We start from the raw sequence: 23,710 nt of genomic DNA, 5'->3' as shown, positions 1-23,710 counted from the left end.
ATTCACTCAGAGTGCCTGAAAAGAAAAGTTTCTTTTTCACTTCAGTCTTTTGAGGAAGTGTCTCAAAAAATCGTGACGGGCTTGTTAAAGCAGCGCCCCCCCACGGCCCGCACCACGGCCCCCACCACGCCGCCCTAACAATGCCACCCCGGCCGCCCCGCCACCATCCTGCTGGCAGAGACCCGTCTGCTGCACCGCCCACACACACACACACACACACACACTGATGGTAAAAGAGGTGTTAGTTCAGTCTGCTGGGACGCCCTCAGCTCACATTAAGTTAGTCTAACAAGTGGAGGAATTTAGAAATGTGATGTAGTCAATTCTTCCTCCATCGCTCCGGTGATCAGTTTAGTTTTTTGATGAGGAAACATTTTTAGATGAGGTAGTGGCAGCAGAAAGGAGGCCCACTGGCTGCCTCATAACCTAAACGTCATAATATTTGATTACATTCTGTTGTAGAAGTTAGAGCCCAACACTGTATTCTTCAGGTTGATATTAGTATTTGGTATATGATATGGTATATTGGCTAATATTTGTTATTTAAAGGTACTCTTTGCAGTTTTCTGACACATGTTTCTGTTAATGGTTTCACACAACAGAGTGGTGCAGGAATGAGTCCTAAAACCCGGAAGCTCTTTTAGTTTGACGCAATATGAAATAAGGTCTGTGGTTAAAACAAGCTGAAGAGATTTTAACGTTTTGTTCTACGATGTAAAATACGTCTTTGAATTTTGAGGCTTTTACGTGTCTTTAAAAAAGGCGTTCTAATTCGTCATCACGTAGACTCGGCCGCCTTTACAGCCTCGTTGTGTTTACTCCATTGATGCTACCGGGGTGTAGCTTGCTTAAACCGTAGCCTAACGTTAGCTTTTTACTTCTGGCGATTGCATTCACACTTCAAAAATCATAAAAGTGGTGTTCCACAATCCCCTCTCTCACCTGCGTTGTTATATCAGGAGGTGGAGGGAGAGACATCACTCTGCTAGTTACTATTAGCACGGATGTATTAAGTGAACTGGATACAGCGTTGGAGGTGGGGTCCCGTTTATTCCTATGAGAGTTTCTCAGTGGCGCATGAAAGCAAAAAAAGTTTGACTTCCGAGTGGTAAAGTACCCGGATCATCAGGCGATCTTCCTCATCCATCGGACCCATAGAGCCGGCGCAGTGGCATTTCCTTTAATCCCGCCTCCCAGCCCTTGGTCCGGCCTCAGTCTGGGGTTCATTCACATGAACGGAGGAAGGAAAATAACTCGGAAGTTGTTATTCCAGCGTTTGGCCACTAAGAAAATTTTGCTTCAAATCCCGGCGCTCTTCCTGAGGGCTTGGCTATGACCCACGAGCTAACGGTCAAGTGCAGTTTTACATAATGGTTGCTGAATGACCTCAAACTTACTTTTAACATTTCTGTCCTGGCATTTCTTATTACTTATCAGCCTGCATATACACAGATAACATCAATCTGTGATAAGCTACAGTAATAATATCGGCTGAGTTATTGTATTGGTCTGTAAAACACTGACCTCTGCCTGCTCACACACCTTCATCTGCTCGGCATAAGAGCATCAAATTAACACCGGCTGTATCAGTGGAATTATCACAACAGCACAGAGTCATTAGAGCTGCTGATTGACTGATGACATGCTGTGTTGTTAACTGTTTAATGAAAACACCGTCTGTTTTTATGTGTGTGTGAATGACTCATGTGTTTGTGCATATTAATAAAACACTCCAGTGGTGCTGAACTAAATTATTTCTCCATCTCTCTCTGTCCTCAGATTGTGCAGTCTGACCCTGAAGAAGCTGGTTGTGATGAGGGAACTCGATAAAGAGCTCATCTCTGTGGTCATAGCGGTTAAAATCCAGGTATGCTGCACACAGACAGTCATAACAGAGCGGGCGAGTGCAAACCTGCTGCACACACAAACAAACACAAACAAGTAAGGGATGATGAACAGCGAGCCGGTCATTGTTGTGAAATAAACCCCGACAGGATGATGCAAGACCCTGACCTCTTACTTGAGAAATCAAAGAACTGCGTCCATAGCAACGGTCTGTTATACATAGCAGCTGTCTGCTATAAAGAAATAACAGACTGTAGAACGCATGTTTATATTTTACTGTTGACCATTTTAAATCCATGTTTTATTATTCTTTTTATTCCACTTTCAATGCGAGTTGTAGGCGACTTGTTTTATATTTAATTTACTATAGAACTGTAGCGATTAATCAATTAACTGTCAATTATTTTGATAATCAATTAATTGGTTTGAGTATTTTTTTCAAGAAGAAAAAGTCCAAATTCTCTGATTCCAGCTTCTTAAATGTGAATATTTTCTGGCTTCTTTACTCCTCTATGACAGTAAACTGAATATCTTTGAGTTGTGGACAAAACAAGACATTTGAGAACATCATCTTGGGCTTTAGGAAACACTGATGGACATTTTCTGACATTTTATAAACCAAACAATTAATCGATTAATTGAGAAAATAATCAACAGATTAATCAACAGTGAAAATAATCCTTAGTTTCAGCTCTAATCCAGTAGGATGAACATCAAATAAGGTTCTATTTTATTTTGTCAAAGATATGTTCTCATGTAACCGTAACCAAAATAGGTAAAATGCATCAAACATGTACTGAAAAATAGTTAAGGTTGCTTTGTAAAATTGTAATATCACTGAAATACATGATGATTTACTGTAAATGTTCTCATACATTCACACCTTTTAAAATCCTGTTGAATTATGTATGCCTTGCACCGCTGCTGCAGAGTGAAAAACAAAAGCAGAGATGCAGAATACTTCCAGAGGAAGAACTCCCACTAAATTAAACCTTTATTTATTTATTATTTTTTTTAAACAGGGCTCCAAACGTGTCTTGAGGTCCCATGAGATAGTGCTGCCACCCAGTGGGTCTGTGGAGACGGATCTGGCTCTCACCTTCTCTCTGCAGGTAAAAAGAAAGACGATCACTAGGCTGCTGTTTAGTTCAAAATAAACTGTGTAGGCTGGCAAATAAACCATTTATGAATTTGAATTTATAGTTCTATATTTGCTGTTTTTTCTCATTGTAGAGAGATCTTACAGAGTGAAGTATGTGTGGGATGAGTTTTTATTACACTTGTTGCCATGGCGACCGTTCATACTTACATTAGATGTCGATGAGCTCTCTTTTGTATATTGTTGAAATACTAAAGTCTGGAGATGCATCTCCTTTTGTGTGTGCTCAAAGAACACAGTGTTGGTAGAAAAGGCAATAATCTATATTTAACTTGTTGTCAACAAATCCCATGAAAAGACTAAAACCAACAACGTGTCTCTCGATGCTTTACAGCTTCTCCAGCTTCCCTCATTCCTAATGAAGATTTAAAACTTTAAGAACACAAAACAAATAAATACTTTCATTTGAAGACATTCTCGATCTTTTTACAACAGTTTTGGTTATTTCACACACGAGAGATTTCCATAGAAATAAAATATGAAGATGTTAACTAGCTAATTCTTGTGCTTCGGTCTGAATCTCTGATCTGTATTCATTTGGATATAACAGATGGAAATAAATTATAATAATTTAATAATTATGAAATAATAGTTCCCTGAAAAAAATAAAAGTAGTCCTTTGAAAAGTATTCTTTTTAAAATATTTATTTATTTATTTACTTACATATTTATTTATTATACTATTGACTCATTTATATATTTATATTTACATTTATTTATATAATTATTGCCTCTTTTATTTATGTCAGGATATGAAATGAATCCTGACATAAATAAATTTCATAGCCATATTTATTTGTAGTCCTTTAAAAAGTGTCCTTTTTAAAAATAAAACCTTATTTATGTATTTATTCATTATACTATTGACTAATTTATATATTTATATTTACATTTATTTATATAGTTATTGCCTCATTTATTTATTTGAGGATTTATTTCATAGCCATATTTATTTGCAGTTCTTTTAAGTGTCCTTTTTAAAAATAAAACCTTATTTATTTATTATACTATTTACTCATTTAAATATTAATATTTACATTTATTTTTATAATTATTGCCTCTTTTATTTATTTCAGGATTTATTTCAAAGCCATATTTATTTGTAGTTCTTTGGAAAGTATCCTTTTTAAAAAAAACAAAAAACCTTATTTATTCATTTATTTATTCATTTATGATACTATTGACTGATTTATATATTTATATTTACATGTCTTTATATAATTATTGCCTTGTTTATTTATTTCAGGATTCATTTTATAGCCATATTAATTAATTAATTTAATATTGAGTGAAATGGCATTCCATAGTAAAAAGGCTCAATTTATTGCTGGTTTTGGTCTTTTTATGGGATTTGTAGACAATAAGAAAAATATAGAATATCACCAAACTGACTCTTAAAGCTGTCAGCTGAATTCTAGTTTTTCTTTTTCCCGGTTTCCTCTCCCTTCAGTACCCTCACTTCTTAAAACGAGAAGGAAACAAGCTGCAGATCATGCTGCAGAGGCGGAAGAGATACAAGAACCGAACCATCCTGGGCTACAAGACTCTGGCGGTGGGATCCATCGATATGGCCGAGGTACAGTACGACCTGCATTCACGTCGTCTATGTAAAAGTTAATGGTGGGTAATATTGTGTTATGACTGTGTGCGGTATGGAGAGGATAACGAGGTTGCAGCTTATTTCCGCTGCAATTTTTTCTTGTAGTCTCGGGGCAGACAGGAGCACAAAGGTGCATCAGCTCTAATAGGCTGTTAGTGTCAGAAACGCTGTGAAAATATAATGAGGAAATGCCTGATGACACTTTCCTCTTCATGTTCACCGGAGGGATTGGCAGTGCCTCGTGTACTATAACTCCTGGCTCTTTGATAAGCTGTCTTCAATGAGTCCTTTCGCCCTTTAATTAGTCTGGAAAATAATATTTTTATCTTTGAAAGACTTCAGATTATTTCACTTTTCCTCAGTACAAACGTGCTATCTCACCTCAACTTGTTTCGTGTGTTTTAAGAAAACCACGAATACATGAATCGGGGTGTCTTCCTCCAGATGAATATCTTAGTTTGAGAGCAGATGATGCTGATGCACTAAGGAGTTCCCAGATGGCTCACAAAGCTCAGTGGAGCTTATTAAGGTCACGTCTCAGCAGCTGAGGTAAGAAAAATAAAACATTTTGGCGCCTGTGAGGAAAGAAATAACCCACAGAGCCGTAGTTTACCACAAGAAAGACATGATTCTCACTTTCTCAACTCGAGGATACAAAGAGGCTTTAACACATCATACCACACAGGATACAGAGTAAACAGCTGAAGGCTGACCTGCTCTCACTGCACTAGAACGGAGACACTCGTCCAGATTTGGGGCGGCGCTGTCCTGAAGTGACCTGCAGGTTTCAGAGGAGACTTTGAATCTCTGGAGTGTAAAATATGTCGGGAATGAATGAATAATACTGTAGTTCCTGTTGAGCAAAAACACTCAGCTGCTGTAGTGGAGCCTCAGTTTGAATCAGCAGGAAACGGTGGGTGGATGAAGTGAGCAGCTCCAGGTGTGAATGTGTGGGTTTGTGTAGATGAGGCAGAGAAGCACCTCCATGCTGAGACAAAGGTGAATAACAAAGAATAGGTAACTAAGATACGATCAATTCTTTGAATTGTTTGGCTACCCACTCCCTCAGTGATACGCAATTATGACTTTTAAGTCAAGTTAATTTTACTTATATAGCCCAATATCACAAATCACAAATGTCCCTCTAGGGGCTCTACAATCTGTACAGGATACGACACCCTCTGTCCTTTGACCCTCGCTTCAGATCAGGAAAAACTCCCCCCAAAACAGCCTTTAACTGGGAATAAAGGTAAAGCACCAAAGGACGGATCCTAGATAGATGGATAGATGGATAGATAGATGAATAGACACAGTTTAGACCAGTGATTCCCAAACTCAAGGACCCCTGGGGGTCTACTTATGCAGCCCAGTCGCACAAAAAGGTGTGCGAATGACACAATAATGTGCAGGGCAAAAGCGTGTAATGAGAACGCCCTTCTTGCTTTAGGCATGTCATTTTCACCGCATGTAGTCTGTACTGACTGCAGGGGAGAATGGCGTGGGCGGGGTCCAATAAATACCAGACTTTTAACCAGGAGACGGTGTTCAAGACCGGTGTTTTTGGAAGTTACGTTAGTGACATTTGTCACGTGTTTTCCATACTGATGTTACGTTGTTTACGTGTGTATTTTACTTAGTTAACGTACTTATTTTAAACTCAACCATGATGTTTTTACTAAACCTAACTAAGTGGTTTTGCTGCCCCCTGCTGGTACTTAACCTTCATAAACCCGTGTAATATTCGTGCCTCGGCGAGGCCAAACGTGACACTGACACGCCATCCTCTGGTGGACAGGTGGGTCTATTACACACTTTGGCGTGATACCGGGTTGACATGAAAAATACTTTAACATTTTATTTAAAGCATCACATAGTTTTAAAACAGTAAGGGTACCAATACAGTCATGTTCAACCTGCATAATTAAGAGGTGAAATCTGTTTTGCACTTCAGTACACTTGTTTTTCGTGGCTTGAATTACATTAAAGTCCAGTTTCATTTCCAAATTTCCACGTTCAATTAGAATTGGAACACAGCATCTCTGGGCCTGCAATGCATTATGGTATATATAGTTTGCTGCAGGTGGAGAACTTGACATATCTGTATTTCTGACATAGAAAAAGCTCCTAAAACGTACAACGCCAACAGTGTTAATGTCTCTAAAGGTGTGGTTATTTGATAAGAATCTAAATATCTGAGAAGTGAGCTCAGATCACTGAAGTGAAACATTCCTCCCCTGTCTCATGCTGTCCTCTCCTTCACCTCCTCCAGGTGATGCAGCACCCGACAGAGGGAGGTCAGGTTCTTCCTCTGTGCAGCAACCAGAAGGAGCTGCTGGGGAATGTGGCCGAGATCTGGATCTTCTCCCTGTCCAGTCAGCCAATAGACCACGAGGACGCGGCCCTGCAGGGAGGACAGAAGATCAAATGCTCCGGTACTCTTTCCCTCTCATTACCCCCCCACGGTGTTGCGAGGTTAACGCGACAGGAAGCCGTCGTAATCACCTAATATACTCGATGGGCTCAACAGAGCAGGGATCACAGGGTTCAGGGTGTTTTATTCTCTCTATTCGTGCAGAAAGAGATTAAATTCAGGTAGCATACAGGGTACTGTACATGAGTTTATTTAGAGCCTGGCCGCATGTCAGGTTTAAAAGAGTCTTTGAAATATGTATGAGACGTCTTCTTCCCTCTTTAATCCGCCTGCTTGTCCTCTGCTTTAGATAACTACTCAGAGGAAGAGTATGAGAGCTTCTCCTCAGAGCAGGAGGCCAGCGACGACGCCGTCCAGGTACAGGTGAGTCCGCCTGGAAGTCTTCGAGACAAGCAGACTTCAAATCCGTTTATCCTGGTCGTCTGTACTGGCTCTGCAGGATTTACTTTGGAAAACTTCAAGACATATAAGTGTAAATAATGCATCGTTATGGGAGGCTGTATTTTAACTCGTCTTGTTTTTCAGGATCTGGAGGATGACGAGTACGATGTGAGGAAGCCAAAGAAGCAGAGGAGGTCTATTGTGAGGACGCCTTCCATCACCAGAGTAAGAGACGAGGCCCAGCTAAACTATAAAGAAGTGTTTAGTTTGACCTTCCTTACCTACAGGGAAACAAACCTTTGACCACGACAGCGTCTGTGCAGTGAACCCACACAGTGACCTCTAGTTTCATGGCGATAAACTGGCGGTAACAGGCTTTTTCTTGGCCAGGGACAGTTGCTTTCTGGAGACTCCAGGAGTCTTCAGGAAGTCACTGTGCCTGGCCAAGAAATAGTCCCACACATAACGCCCCACAACAACCACAACATGCCGGTTTTGCACTTTGGCTTTTGTACATGATGCACAATAACAGGCAAACTAGATATAACATGTCAATCAGTGAGCATTAGAGGTGCTGGTAGGCGGATTTTGTTGAGGACAGAACCAGTGTAAACTTTCCTGAAGCATCGTAAAGTAGTAAAGGTGAAGGGGAACAAGACTATGTTGATCTTCATCTCTTACCTCAGATTTAGAGGTCTATGAGTTCAACAGACAGAAAGTTCTCCGCAGTTTAGATTGCTTTGCATTTCAGAGTTCAACGCTAATGTCTTTTTTCACCAGTCAGGCATGTGGGTTAGAAATCAGTTATCAAATAACAACAAAAACTATAGTTAACTGTCATGTTTAATCTTTATTTAAGTAAATTAATCTGGATTTTCGCCCACATCTTCTAACGCCACCCAACTAAACTCCTGTTTCCAGGATACTTGAAATGCTCGCCTGCACTTCAGCTCATTAACTTTGTCTTTACCCGCCGCCATTTTCTCGTGAGTGCCTGATCGGTACTGCGCATGAGCAACTCTCAACGGAGATGGCTCAGTCCTCAGCTACTTCCATCATCAGCTCTGGAAAAAAACATTGTGTTTAATTCTTTTTGACCACTTGCCAGTTCGGGTTGAGTTGCTAGATTCAGTAGCCCGACGTGGCATACTTGCCCCGGGCAAGTGGGCAATCCTTATTTTTGAGCCCTGCATTACTGTATTCTTCACAGCTGAAGAATACAGTATTTAAGATACTGCAGTATTTAAGATACTGCAGTTGAATGTGCTTCTAAAATAATCACCACTTATTTTCAATTAATGCCTCATTTTGTTCATATTGTAGATGATTAATTTGCAGATGATTAAGTACCTTTCAAAGAGACGGTTTAAATGTGTTTTTGCTGGTGACTGATATGGTTTTAAGGAGCTCAGTCAAGAGGAGATGAAAGCCCCAGAAAGCAGATGAAGCATGATGTTGCTTGATTATTGATTCACATGAGTACACGCAGTGAAATCGATACAACAACCAACACTGCAAATGCATCTACTGCCGGTAAAGTGACTAAAATGGAGGAGCTGAGCAGCTGTAGCTGTTTTCTGTGTACTGAATTGCTGAGAGCTCTGTAGTAAATCATAACTAGGTCACACACTGACTCGTGTGTTTGTTCTCCTGTGTTTTAGCAGCAGAACTTTAAGCAGCGCGTGGTGGCTCTCCTGAAGCGCTTCAGAGTCTCAGACGAGGTGAGTGGTTCTGTCTTCTGTTGTTTCTACTGAGGAGCTGCTGAGCTATTAAACATGTAATGTATCTTTGTGTGTGTTAAGGTGCTGGACTCGGAGCAGGACCCTGCAGAGCCGCCCCCTGAGGTGGAAGAGGAGGACCTGGACCTGGACAGCGTAGAGTTTGAGAACCCGAGCGACAGCGGCCCGGAGCTGGATGACGACGACAGCGTCCTCAGCACACCAAAACCCAAACTCAAGTGAGTGTTTCTCAGCAGCAATGAGTGTGTTTGTGGCTTATATGGGGTGTTACAGACCAAATGATGATGATAACAAAGTTCAAATGCTTCATCTAAAGTCTGAATAGTATTATACTGTAAGTCTGAAATTGCTAAAAGAGTAAGTTGAGGACATGTCCATGTCCTTAAATGTTCCTTAAACCCTGCAGCAGGCGGCCACATGTCACAGTCTGAGACTGAAATATCCAAAGGCTGCTTTACTATAAATGTTAGCCTTGTTATTGAAGCTTTATTTAGCCAATATGTTGTAATGACATTTTAATGTCACTGCTTTAAAACTTCATATATTCAGGGTTTTCTCAAGGTTTTGATTCTCTGCAGGGTAGGAAACTCTCTGAAACAACTTTTAGATAATCATTAAAACATCAAATTAAAAGAGCACAGAGACTAGCAGTCAATAGTCACGTTGAGATAAAGTGATGTGTTTTCTTCTTTCTTGTGTTTCAGGCCATATTTCGAGGGTCTCTCCCTCTCCAGCTCTCAAACTGAGATCGGCAGCATCCACAGCATCCGGAGCCACCGAGAGCCTCCGAGCCCGGTGAGACCGATGTCCCCGCTACAGCACAGCGTATAAAACACAACGTACAAAACAATCCTAAATAACTTCAGCTGGGATGCAGATTTCCTTCTGCATATTTTGAACGTGCAATTTCATTTCATTTCAAATGAGATCAGAGTGTTTCTGTTCACATGCCCACCTCAGTCAGACTCCTGCCTCCTCTACATTTACTCAAACAGACTGGGTTACTCACACCTCAGAGAAACAGCTGGAGGCCGACCAGTGTAACCACTGAACTGCACCGACAGCCGATGAGCAAATCCACCGAAGCAGAAAGGCGTCAATTATCCCGCTCAGAGGCACCTTTTAGTGAAGTAACAGTCAGATTTTCCCATCAGTCCGCAGGTTTAAACCAGTTTGTTCATGAAACCGTAGGGCTTCTGTTGATCCATCACGAGATGCTGAATGAAACAATGCTTCGTGTGAAATAAAAGCTCCCTGGGCTCCATCTAAACCAGGTAATGTTTATTATTCCTCTCACCGTCTCTCTCCAGATTGACCCAGATAAAACCAAGAGCGGAGGGGCCAAATTTCCAGATGACGGTGTGTCTGATAACGTCTCCTATGTGAGTATCAACTCTTCAAGCTGCCTTAGATCAGTAGATAGATAGATAGAGATAGATGGATAGATACTTTATTAATCCTAGCAGGAAATTTCCCTGTTACAGCAGCTTAGCAAAAAAGACAGGTCATGTGCGGTCAGACACTATTAGAGTAAATCATGATGGATAACAGCTCAAATCTTCTGGGACAGTCGAGACATCTAAGGTGTGAAAAGTGTTGTTTTGAAAAGAGAAGTGCATAAACATGTGTGTTGTCCTCTGTTTGTTCTCCATCAGGAGCAGCCGGAGGCGGTGACTCCGACCACGGAGCTGGAGATGGACAACATGGACACGTTTCTAGAGAGACTGCCACCGAGTGGCAAAATGACCAAGACAGAGTCCCTCATCATCTCATCCAACAGGTAGAAAGAATACATAGACAACAATAGTCCACTTCTTTAAAGCATTGCTATACTGTACATCTGCAGATTGACAGAAATCTTTATGATGGAAATTCGCAGAGAAGAACATGACAGGTGCATTTATAGTGTCTTTTAAATAGATTCAAATAAATAGTGTAAACAGTTTTTTATTAATTTTAGTGGATGTGTGCCTTTCTGTAATCACCTCCTACAGATGTGAGCAGGGTTTGTGCTTTGTGTCATTCACCATTACATCACTGCCTTCAGTCCTCCAGCTCTCTTCTTCTGCTGTTTTTCAGGCAGGAACCGAAGTTGGCAGGGAGGCGAGGAAGGAGCACGTCACTGAAGGAGCGCCAGCCCAGCAGGCCTCAGAACGAGAGGGCCAACAGCCTGGACAACGGACGGTCCCTGGACACACGCTGCCACCTACAGGTAGGAGGAGGGAGCTGCAGGACAGTTCTGTCTGTGGAGTGGATTTAATCAACATTAAACACCAGTTAATATCACACACGTAGCCTCTCTGTACACACCATGATGTCTTAAAGAGTCATCTTAAATCCTGGCAAAACAACGCAGTCACTTTAAAGTTTAGGATCATTATATCAAACATATTTTATGCTCCCAAATATGGGTCCTTATTTTAATCCAAAGGTTTCTTATTTTCCTGCCTAGATCCCAAGAAAGACGGTGTACGACCAACTGAACCACATCCTGGTGTCTGATACCCAGCTCCCTGACAGCATCATCCTCATCAACACGTCAGACTGGCAGGGCCAGGTGAGCAATACCAGCACCATGAGCTTAAAATGGCTTTTTTTGTCTTAATACTTGCCTTTCAAAATATTTGGTAAAGCTGTGGATAGTGTGTGGATTGTTTTGTGGTTAAATTTTTTATTTTTTTTACTTTATATTTATTTATTTTATTTTTTTCATTGAAACAGTCATACATACAGAATATGCTATATATATACATAACAAAAAATAAAAACAATAATCATAATATATTAATAATGTATATATTAGTTATTATTATTATTATTGTTTTTAATTTGATCAATTTCACTCATTAATTTCAACCTGACCACTTTCAAGGAATTGTATAAAAGTGTCCCATATTTTCCTGAATTTATCTGATTTCCCTCTGACCACATTTCTCCAAAGCAAGGCAGGACACCATTTCCCGTAACCACATGGTCAACAATTTTTATTTTAGAATGGACGAGACACTACAAACATACAAACAACAACAACAACAACAGTGCAACACACAGCGTTGAAAACAGGAATAAAAAAATGCATGGGATAAGATACAGTAGCAATAATAAATGAAAATAAGAGAGAGATATTCCCAAGCAGAATTTAAATAACAGTAGACTTTAAAAAAGGAAAAAACAAATCCATCTATAGAGAACAACCATCCATCTGATTCTTCGTCTCCTCTCTTCTCAGTATCTTTCAGATATGCTGCAAAACCACCATCTACCAGTGGTCTGCACCTGCACCACGGCCGACATCCAGGCTGCGTTCAACACCATCGTCTCCCGCATACAGAGATTGTGAGTCAGCCTCTCTCTCATGCCATCATATATATTCACTGTGTCACTGATTATGAAGCTATAAGCCATCTATTTATTTTCTGTCCTAGTTGCAACTGTAACTCCCAGACGCCCATTCCCATAAAGATCGCCGTGGCCGGAGCGCAGCACTACCTCAGCGCTGTTCTGAGGCTTTTTGTGGACCACCTTTCCCATAAGACGCCAGACTGGCTCGGCTACATGAGGTTCCTCATCATCCCTCTAGGTTAGTTACAACCTAACATTAAAATGTTCCAAATTTAAATGCTCTAATTACACTATAATTTAATGCTGCACCTTAAAGGCTGTTTGTTGTCTGATTTTTTTTATTACTGTTTCTCTTTGCCTGGTTTAGGTGCACATCCTGTCTCCAAATATCTCGGCACTATTGACTATCGGTACAACAGTTTGTTCCAGGATGCTGCTTGGAGGGAGCTGTTTCACAAGCCAGAGGCTCCTGTTATTGGTGGGCTCTCATGTCTTACTGACTAAACTTTACTCTAGAGAACACATCTTAACAACAAAAACATCTTAATGAATGTTTCTGACTGTAATCAGGTATACAGTCAGCAGTAGAGGGTTAATGAATCACTATGTGTCCTGTGCAGCTCAGGAGAACCCAGACGTGGTGTCGAGGGTCACTCAGTACATGGTGGGAGCTAACGGAGCTCACCAGCTTCCCATCGCAGAGGCCATGCTCACCTATAAACAGAAAAGGTATGTTCTCATCATTGATTTAAAACTCATTTAGTACCAGACGGACCTGAGAACATTTTACAGCTGTACAGAAGTGGGACTTTAAATGTGTTTTTGTGAGCTATCCTGATAAAGTCGTCTAGCAGAAGATGCTTCTAATTCAGACCAGTTTTTCAAAAGGGGATTGAACTGTTGAACTGTAAAACTCTATGAACAATCCACGTGACACATTAGCTGCTTTTTCAAAATACATTTCATACATTTCTGCACATTATTTACAAATCCAGGCAAAATTACAAGGACAAAAAATATATACATCATTGCAAATCTCTTACAATCAAAATAGGCTTCATTAATCAGCAGGATCTTCACACGAACAAAATACTCACACGTTTTGGTCAGCAAGATAATCTCAACAATTGAACACCACATTTATGATTTTTGAAGTGTGAATGCAATCAGCAGAAGTGAAAAGCAAACGTTAGGCTATTAACAAACTATTTTTGTTTATGATGAGATCAGCTGTAGGTAGCGGAGCATCGTAAAGCACTTCATTCAAACTGGACAGAAACAAAATAAAACTCACCTAAACCGTCGTCGTTACTCCTTCCAATAATCACCAAGTGTGCTTTGGTCGAACTCAACTGTAATTTCACCGAGTTTATTGTGAGAATTGCTGATTCTACAGTTGTTCCTCCCCCACCCCCCCGCTCTCTCTCTCTGAAGGAAGAAGGCGGGGTCATGCATCATCAACGCGTCATCAGTTACACTGCGCATGTGTTATACCAAGAGGTCTTAATGTTCTGGCTGGTCGTAATGCTTAAAAAAATTCCTGAATCCGGATCATGATCGTCAAATCTAATGGATTGTTCATTGTGCCACACTCCACCCCTCCGAAAAACTTCATTCAAATCCATCACAGACTTTTGGAGTAATCCTCCAAACGGACAAACCAACAAACAAACCAACGCCGGTGAAAACATAACCTCCTTCCTAGGCCTTCAGCCTTGGCGGAGGTAATTATTTTTATTCTGTTGTCATATTCTACCGAAATGGCCTGTGTTGAATAATAAAATAATATAACTATAATAAGCGTTTTCAGTCCAAAATGGCAGCAGCGGCTGTTGTCAAAAAAACATTAGAGTTTTGTTTCTTAGCTTCTATTGTCTTTGGTTAGGACTCCTCCCGTGAACACGGTAAACACGGTAAACACACAACCCCATTTGAAGTCAGTTAACTGCTATGGGATTGTGCAGGGGGAGCGGTTGCTATAGCAACAGAATGTTCAACTGAGTAGTTGATATAATCTGGATTACTATGTGAAATAAAATGTACATACATCACAACAGAGGTTCTGCTTTCCATTTTTCAACCCCCTTTTGAAAAACAAAACGAAGGTAAAAGTTTCACTAATGTTGTTGAGTTTGTGTGTTTGTGTGGGAGTGGCGGTGTCGTTCTGTTAAACATCTGTCGTTCCATCACTGTGTGTGTGTGTGTGTCTGAATAACATGTTTTTTTATCTTTTTGTTGTATTTTTTCTTTTCTTTTCTTTGAAGGAAAAAGAGCTTTCATTTTGATTTTGCAGTAAGGTATTGTGGTCGATTGAGTTTGTTTCTCACGTAGCCTTGGTGATTCATGCGCTTCCTGTGTGTGTTGGAGCCATTTTTTCTTCCCCTTGAACCGTCTCAGCCTTTCCTGGAGCTTGCCACTTTAACAGCTGCATGAAAAAAATGTTTTTATTTTTTTTTCTATTAACAGCTTGAGAGCCATAAACTGCTCAGATAAGATCTGTATCCAGGCCACGACTCACAGTTGTAAAGAACACAAGCACACAGACACAGTAGGAGATGAACTAATTAAAGCTGCATCGGGTCAAGTTTTTAGTTAGAAGCAAACCCTAGACACAAGAGATGCAATAAACAAGAGTGTCTTATATCCCCAATTGACATTGGATAGATGGACCTAACATATTGTGTTGTACACATGTATAAATACAATAAACCAGTCCACTTTGTGACATTTTCTTTAGTTAATTAGTGTTTTAATATATTAACATCAACTAAAAGTCAATCCCAGGCACCCTTTTAGATAATCAGTTTATTAAACATAACGAGTGCTTTCAATTTGGTTTCAATGTCAGACATCAATGTAGAGTCAATACTTCTGCCTGACAAAGTTTAATTAAAGTTGATTCAATCATATTTTACCATCTGTGACGCTACAGCCAGCAGGTATCAAAATCCCTCTAGTAGCCACGTCTAAAACTCACTAATTAAAAGAAGATTTGTAGTTTTATGGGTGTATAATATGTGTGTTATATTATATTTCACTGCCACCAGCCAGGAAATAGTCCCGCACATAATGCCCTGTTACACTTCAGTTTTTGGATTTAATAAACATGTTAATTAGTGAGTTTTAGAGATTCTGGGAGGCAGATGTTGTTGCCTTTCGACAGAGCTAGGCTAGCTGTTTTTTTTCTAGTCTCAATACAACGTCTGTGTGCTCTTGTTGTGAATATTATGTCATTAATGAAAGAATTTCCTCAACAAAGAAATACAGTTCAGACTCCTCCTCCAAACAATCCTCATTGATAAGATATCAGAGGACTGACTGAAGGGTAAAATGTGCTGATAAAGTGGCAGGAGACCAAATACAATCAGCTCTGTGTTCCCTCTTGTTTCTTCCTCTCTGCTGCTTCCTCTCCATCATCTCCTCGTGCTTCTGGCCATCCATGTCTGTCTGCTATCTGTCCAGTAGGAAGTAGAAAACCTGCTCGCTGTCTGTGAAATGACAACGTCAAAGTGATATTTTTGTGATTAAGTTACATGTTTGGTTCAATGTAGTCAAACATCACCATCAAATGATCAACTGTGGTGCACTCAGTGCTAAAGGGCCTTTTATAAAATTATATTAATATATTTGAATATAGTCAGTAAGTGTGTTTTATGGTCAATGTAGCAGAGCTGAGTTTATGTTTTAGCAGGTGGAACTAACATTTATTTTTCACATAAAATATTAAGTTAAAAAAGCATTTTGTTTCTGAAAAAAGACAGAAATTAAACTGAGCTTTCGTATTTACCCTATAATTCTTACCAAATAATATACATGTAGTTCTGTCAAGGAAACTTGTTGGAAATTATTTAGAAAATTAGAGACCTGTAAAATAACGTTTTACAATTCTTTGATTTCTAAAAATGTAAAGCAAAAACATGAATAGTTGGCTGTGACAAATATTAATTACTTTATTTAAATAGCATAAAAAAATTATTAAAAATATTAAAAATAAATGTAGATATAAATTAATTGATAAAATGCGACTTAAATTTATATTTTTGTTTCCATTTGCTTCTTTATTTATTTACCTTTGTATTAATTACCTTATCTATCTATGTGAAATTAAATTAATTAATGAAATTATTTATTTTATTTTATTTTTCTTGAAAGGCACTTTGAGCTGCATTTTATGAAATGAAAGGTGCTGTATAGATAAAGTTTATTATTATTATTATTATTATTATCATTATTGTTGTTATTATTATTATTATCACTATTATTAAATTATTCATTTATTTATTCATTTTTATTTTGGTTGGTTCTGTTCTCCATAAATTAAAAGTATTTTTTAGTTAAAATTAGTTCAAATAAAAATCAGTTTTTAGAAGAGATTTAAAAAGCGATAAGGACTTTGCCGTCCTGAGATCACGGCTGAGGGGAAGGCCCATTTTATTATACATAATGCACAAAATAAAGGTAACATTATCATACAGTCTGTAATGTACAATACAAACATTAAAAAAGTGCATGTTATGTCCACAGTGACGTCCATCTACATGGATTGACGTGCATGTGCATCTTTTAACCGATACATTTCACATTCAAGCTAAAATATGGATCAAACACGTCAGACAGAAATCATAATCCATCCCTGCAATAAATCACTCACATACCAGGCAGACATCTGGCTCTCTCTCTCTCTGGCTGCTCTGAAACCGATTACAGCGGAGATGTGTTGTTGTTGTTGTTGTTGTTGTTGTGTTGGGAAAACAAACTGTGACCTACTGTTAGACTGTCTTCTCTCTTTCTCTCTCTCCTCCTCTATAGTCTCTCTGTTTCTTCCCTGGGGGGGCGATGGCAGGTCTCTTCAAGGCAAGAGCAGCAACCTTTCACACCATCAAACGCCTTTGCATTTAGAAAAACCTGAGTAGAAGTAGAACCATTCTTCAGGCTATTTTTCTGGTCATTGCCAGGAAAATAGTTCATAGAAGAGGCTTGTAAGTGTAGTTATGCACTACCGCTCACCGGTAGTGCATGGAGCCGGAGAAGTTGTGGCTTTAGGTTGGTGCTCTTCCTTCTCATCCACCTCTTTATGACTCGGTAGTTTAGTTGCTTTCCCCTTGAATGCCCTCCTGACTTTGGTTTGGTGGATCCGGTCTGTGTCTGCAATAACTGGATGGCTTTTTTCGGAGGCCTGGAAACGGCCGATAGCTGCATGTTTTGCTCCCTTGCTTCTCCAGCTTCAATAAGGGGGCCTGCAGGCGGGTACTGAGTCTGTTTTAGTGGAGCTTTAAGGTGCAGCATGCTCTGTTGATTCTGTCTGGGTTCTGATAGCTTTGCATACTTTCTATGCAATGGAAGACTACAGTATTTCCACATGTGATTCATTGGAAATCAGCATCATCAAAACTAACTAGATCTCAATGTTACTAACTGTAGATTTCTTTATATAATCCTCTTTGATCATTTACTGCCAAGCATTTGGAAATGCTTGTAGGAGTCCGTCCTTTTTGATTCAAATACATTTCTCATCTGTGTTTCATGACTCACTGATTATTTTCTTGCATCCTTTTTCACCTGAACTCTCTTTTGCCGTCTGCTGCGTCTCCACAGCCCGGATGAGGACTCATGTCAGAAGTTCATCCCTTTCATTGGAGTAAGTAGCCGCTTTATTTGCCCTAAATATTCACTGTGTTGATTTTGTCTTTATCCAACTGTTGTTTTAGCACATGGTTGTCTCGGTTATTGCTGTTAGTAATAACCCTTTACCTTCTGTTTTGAATTCTGCAGATGGTGAAAGTTGGCCTCGTGGAGCAAACATCTGCAACGTCAGGCAAGCAATAAGTTTGTAGAGTAACCCTTCCTTTTACAGTCACGTAATTACCAAGTACTTACCTGGTAAATAATGGTCCATAGTAGTATATTATTGGGTAATTACTTGCAATTTGGGCTGTTACTGACACTTGGGTAACTACAATTGTAACTTGAATTGAGGAGTAATAGAGAAAGTATACAATTATATCAGAGTTATTACCAACTTTAAATCAACCTTAATTTTAGGTAATTACCCAATAATATACTAATATGTGGGGACTGTATCAGGAAGGGTTACCGTTTGTAGAAGCATGTTTCACTTTTAAAAAAGATAAATGTAAAAAAAAGTATTGTTGCACAGTTTGCATACTAACCTGGACCAGAGCTCCACACAAAAGTAGCCAATTTCTCCACCACAGTATTTTTTTTAAATGAATGTTTGATTGTTTCCTCCTTCAGGAGACTCTGATGACGCAGCACCTCTGGGCTCCTCGCTGCTCTCCTCCACCCCTCCACAAGTATCACCCGCCCTCAAAGAGGCGTCGCCGACCCCACCCTCCTCTCCCTCCGTCACCACCAGCTTCTGTGCTTACAGGTATATAACGGGATGCCTGATAAGGAGCTATTTCAAGATTCAAGATGTTTATTGTCACTCTAGTTATACAATTACAATCGTATGAAATGCTTGGGAGGCTCCATAAAAGAAGGAAAATAAATAGTAAATATAAAATGAAATATAATACAATAAAATATAATAACAAAATAAAGAATCAATAAAAATATCAATTTAAAAACTACTTAACATATAAATAACCCAAATTAACCCTAATAAATAGCCTAAAACCTAAAATAACACTAGTGTGGAGCTCCCGGCAAGTTGCCTTCCTCCTACGATGCCATGTTCATCTAAAATCTTTCAGCAAAATGGAGCAAAAAAATGTGACCTTTGTGTTAATTGGAATCTAAAAATGTTATATTTTCGTTTATTATACATTTTTAAGCAGGCATAATAAGTAAAATAAATAAATGTCATGATACTGTATTTTTCTTGGATGGAGGAAAATGAATGAGATTTTTTTTAGCAAATTAGCAAACATATTAAATTATTATTATTTATTTTATTATTATTTATTATTATAAATAAAGCAAATATTTCCCAAAATGTTGAAATATTCCTTTAATATATAAGAGCTTTAATGTAAGACTTTTCAGTTACTGCTTTAAAAGATAGTTCTATCTATCTCATATTTTCAGATTTAGCTTCTTGAACTCTTCTGTGTGAGTGATTCTATTTAAAAAGAAAGATATACCCATAACATCCACTGTTGTCTGTAGTTCTGTAGGTCCGTCGGAGCTGATGGGTCTCCAGGTGGACTACTGGGTGGCTCAGACAGAAAGGAAGAAAGACATGGAGAAGCGGGACTCCTCCTCCAAAAACACTCTGAAGTGCAATTTCCGCTCGCTGCAGGTCAGCCGGCTGCCACTGGGGGGCGCAGAGCCGAGCACCCAGCCCACCATGTCCATGACTGTGGTGACCAAGGAGAAGAATAAGAAGGGTAAGATGGACTGATGCATGCATGTATCTGTGGATTTGTGATTGCAGTGGGAGCCTTGAAGGAATAGTTCACCTCAAAATGACTTTTTTTTGTGGTGTAAGAATCATATTTTAGGATATTCACAGGACTGGCTATGATCCGATCAATCCGACCTCAAACGTTGCACCAAAAGGCCAAAATGTCATCCGTCTGTAACCCTCCGAGACCAGAGCGATTCTGAATCCCTCATTTACTCACAGCGTGCATCTCTGTTGTTCCCTTCTGTCAGTCATGTTCCTGCCAAAAAAGAGCAAAGACAAGGAGGTGGAGTCGAAGAGTCAAGTGATCGAGGGCATCAGCCGGCTCATCTGCACTGCCAAGCACCAGCAGACCATGCTGAGAGGTACATTTCTACTCAGACCTCCTGCCCTGTGGCCCTGCTCTGACATCTCCTCCCACCTCAACAGACACACAGACGTCCTCAGAGGATCTCACATGTTTTTCTCTTCAGTTTGGTCTGCAGCTTCCCTAATTATTACTCAAAGATGTCAGTAATAGTTGATTCTCTCACAGTAAAACTGAGGAAATCTCTCGACTGGTCAGAGGAAGACATATACTGTTACGGTAATTGGCCTAGTGTAGAAGGCTGTAATTCATATTCAAAATACAGTAATTTAAACTCAAATGTGACATCTTACTTTGATGAATCTTAGAAATATATTTGTGTGGTTATATGTTAAAATGCAAGAGTGAATAACCTGATAGACACATTATAATTAAAGGCAGATTTTATTTCCTACTTTTTCAATATCATGTGCAATATTACTTTTCTATTTTAGTTTACTTAATTTACAAAATGTATCTTAATTTTATTGTTATTCTATTAGGAACTGTGTTAGTATTACTTCTTATACACTTCATATACTATATATTACTCTATTGTTTTTTATTCTTCTGAAATTTTTGAGAAATCTGTGGCAAAAGAATTTTCTTCTGGATTAACCCCCTGAAACCCACAATAGACCATTTTTTGTCTTTTTTATTTGTTCTAGTCATAAATCAGAGGTAAACATTAATTAAATAAATAATAAAATAAATAAATTGCATATAAGGGCTTGTGTTTAATATGCAGTTGGGACTCAGGGTTGTTCAGGACAACATTTGTTTTGTAATATATTATAATAAATTAGCTGAAACAATTAGTCGATTGACAAACAATTATAAAATAGTTGCCAATTAATTTTCTAAGTAAATTTTCATGCGAAACATTTCATGATTCCAGCTTGACAATTGTGACGATTTGCTTATTTTAATGATTTTTATTAATTTTTAATATTTTTTTGTACAATTTTTGGGAGAAAACAAGCATTGTGAATTTGTCACTTTGGGCTCTTGTGGCATTTCTCACTATTTTCTGAATTTCTACAAACCAAACAATCAATCGATTAATGGAGAAAATATTCAGCAGATTAATCCGTAATGAAAATAATCATTAGTTGCAGTTCTGTACAAACTCTACAACCAACTACAGCAGTAAAATCCTGCTTTTACATTAATGCATGAGACATTTTTCTGCACGTCTGAGTACTTTTTAATACTTTAAAAACTCCAGTAATGAAGGTGTAACTATGTAGTAATGTTTGTGTTGCGTCTCTTCCTCCGCAGTACTGATTGACGGCGTCGAATGGAACGACGTCAAGTTTTTCCAGCTGGCGGCTCAGTGGTCCTCACACGTCAAACACTTCCCCATCGGGATCTTTGGACACACTAAAGGCCCTTACTAGCATCACCTAAGAGACTGAAACACTGAGGACAGTCCCATCCTATCTTCCCTTTTCCCTGTGCCAACAGATTTTAACCCCTTCCGCCTCCCTACTCCCACCACCCCCTGCACACTTCTTCTGTTCTGCCGTCTTAATTTAAGCTCCAGCTTCCACCTGTTGCATTCGTCCTTTTATTTAATCTTTTGCTTGTTCTTTTTTTAATTTTCTATTTATGTAAAAAAAAAAACGTCTCGAGGCAAAGCTGCCAAGGGAATATTTCTTTACTCAGCTTTTTAAAAGAAAAGAAATCCTGCTGATGTTTTATAGACTTTTGAAAAAAAAATGAATAAAATAATAATTAGACTTCTAATCTTTAACATACTGTACGAGTGCCCAGGTTTCACTCTCCGCCATCATTTGTTTTTAATTTGGTGAGGCTGGTTTTAATCACTTGGCCGGCACATTTAATCAAGAATATATATATATATATATATATATATATATATATATATATTTAAAAAAACAAAAAACAAGAGCAGCTGCCTTGTAATGAAATGGAAGATGTTCATCTTATTTTCTAATGAAGAAATTTGGTATTTTCAACAGAGACTGTTGTCGATTCATCGTCTTAACCCTGAAGAAGAAAAGCGTAAATGGCCCCTGAGCTTTATGGCTCTCTGCACTCAATGAAGAAGTCTTATGTGCAATACACTGAATACTGTGTGAATGGGATTCTGAATAATAACCTGGCACTGAAAGAAGATGACACACTGCTCAACCCCTCCTCTTCTTTACTTTCTCCGTCTGGTCAAATTGGCTTCTGGTTTGAAGAGTTTTGCTCCAAAGTGAGACATATGAGAAAATTATTAACAGCACAAAATTAACTACTTTTTAGATGGTAGTACGGACTGAAAGGAATATGCTGACATTGTGGGAAATTTGCTTTCTGAGAGTTAGATGAGAGGATTGATACCACCCTAATGTCTATACAGTAAATATGTGGCTAGACACCAGCAGCTGGTTAGCTTAGCTTAGCATAAAGACTGGAAACAGGGGGAAACAGCTAGCCTCCAAAGGTAGCCTAATAAAATCCACCTACCAGCACCGCTAAAGCTCACTAATTAATATCTTGTTTGTTTAATCCGCACAAAAAACAGAATGTAAAAACGACAAGTTGTTGTTTTACGGGGGGATTTACAGGAAATAGTTCGGCACATAACCCCCTGAAAAATCACAACTTGTCGTCCTATACCAACAAATGTTTGTTTTGTTCTTTGGACTATCGTGATATACCGCTACGATAACCGTGATATAATACGAAATATTGATTCATACACATATCATAAAATAGTATAAATAATCCAGCGTCTCTTAAATCATTTTATATGTATGGATACAGACTCTCTCTCCATTCCCCTACGAGAGCTGCAACGATTAATCGACTATTAAATTAATCACCAACTATTTCAATCGGTTTGAGTAATTTTGTTGTTAAAAATTATCCGATTCCAGCTTCTTAAAAGTGAATATTTTCTGGTTTCTTTACTCCTCTATGACAGTAAACTGAATATATTTGAGTTGTGGACAAAACAAGACATTTGAGGACGTCATCTTGGGCTTAGGGAAACACTGATTGACATTTTTCACCATTTTCTGATCTTTTATAGACCAAATAACTAATCAGTTAAGCGAGAACATAATTGACAGATTGATCGTCAATAAAATAATCATTAATTGCAGCCCTATTCCCTATACTTGTATTTTGAGTGTAGTTCATTTGCCCCCAAAAAAACACACAGTAAACTAAGTTAAGATGAATTTGACTGCTAGCATTTTATTTCAAATTTTTTATAGATATTACGATAATATCGTTATCGTAAATTCTTTTGGCCACGACAATCGTGTAATCTGATATTGTGACAGCCCTACTTCCTCCAGTAAGATAAGATAAGCTAATCGGCCGCTGGCTGAAGCTTCATATAGCTACAACAGATCTTCTCATCTAACTCGATAAGAAAGCAAATATGTTTATTACCCAAAATGTCTAGCTATTCCTTTAAGCTTGTTTTATGAAATTAAACACTTTTTTTCCCCTACAATGTTTATTTTAGAAAGAACC

General features: G+C 38.7%; 1 protein-coding gene across 5 annotated transcripts in view; it reads left to right on the top strand.

Moving 5' to 3' along the window:
* pacs2 (phosphofurin acidic cluster sorting protein 2) overlaps window positions 1-22,084 on the top strand; it is a 71,709-nt gene extending 49,625 nt beyond the window's left edge. For 2 of the 5 annotated variants that reach the window (XM_074660895.1, XM_074660897.1), the window contains exons 2-26: window positions 1,780-1,867; window positions 2,868-2,957; window positions 4,455-4,580; window positions 6,874-7,036; window positions 7,325-7,398; window positions 7,561-7,641; window positions 9,078-9,137; window positions 9,219-9,373; window positions 9,860-9,950; window positions 10,466-10,537; window positions 10,811-10,935; window positions 11,235-11,367; window positions 11,608-11,712; window positions 12,385-12,491; window positions 12,581-12,735; window positions 12,865-12,975; window positions 13,118-13,226; window positions 14,762-14,794; window positions 17,307-17,351; window positions 18,093-18,135; window positions 18,270-18,312; window positions 18,753-18,888; window positions 19,629-19,849; window positions 20,118-20,231; window positions 21,494-22,084. In XM_074660895.1, the coding sequence (XP_074516996.1) occupies window positions 1,780-1,867; window positions 2,868-2,957; window positions 4,455-4,580; window positions 6,874-7,036; window positions 7,325-7,398; window positions 7,561-7,641; window positions 9,078-9,137; window positions 9,219-9,373; window positions 9,860-9,950; window positions 10,466-10,537; window positions 10,811-10,935; window positions 11,235-11,367; window positions 11,608-11,712; window positions 12,385-12,491; window positions 12,581-12,735; window positions 12,865-12,975; window positions 13,118-13,226; window positions 14,762-14,794; window positions 17,307-17,351; window positions 18,093-18,135; window positions 18,270-18,312; window positions 18,753-18,888; window positions 19,629-19,849; window positions 20,118-20,231; window positions 21,494-21,612 (2,599 nt within the window). In that variant the 3' untranslated portion in view covers window positions 21,613-22,084. The remainder of the gene's footprint in view (window positions 1-1,779; window positions 1,868-2,867; window positions 2,958-4,454; window positions 4,581-6,873; window positions 7,037-7,324; window positions 7,399-7,560; window positions 7,642-9,077; window positions 9,138-9,218; window positions 9,374-9,859; window positions 9,951-10,465; window positions 10,538-10,810; window positions 10,936-11,234; window positions 11,368-11,607; window positions 11,713-12,384; window positions 12,492-12,580; window positions 12,736-12,864; window positions 12,976-13,117; window positions 13,227-14,761; window positions 14,795-17,306; window positions 17,352-18,092; window positions 18,136-18,269; window positions 18,313-18,752; window positions 18,889-19,628; window positions 19,850-20,117; window positions 20,232-21,493) is intronic. The other 3 variants (XM_074660896.1, XM_074660898.1, XM_074660899.1) reach the window with 3 other exon arrangements.
* The last annotated feature ends 1,626 nt before the right edge of the window (window positions 22,085-23,710 follow it).

Source organism: Sebastes fasciatus, chromosome 15, assembly GCF_043250625.1.
Source record: "Sebastes fasciatus isolate fSebFas1 chromosome 15, fSebFas1.pri, whole genome shotgun sequence".
Taxonomy (NCBI): Eukaryota; Metazoa; Chordata; class Actinopteri; order Perciformes; family Sebastidae; genus Sebastes; species Sebastes fasciatus.
The sequence above is the reverse complement of the archived record's forward strand: the minus strand, read 5'-3'. Positions and strand labels throughout refer to the sequence as shown.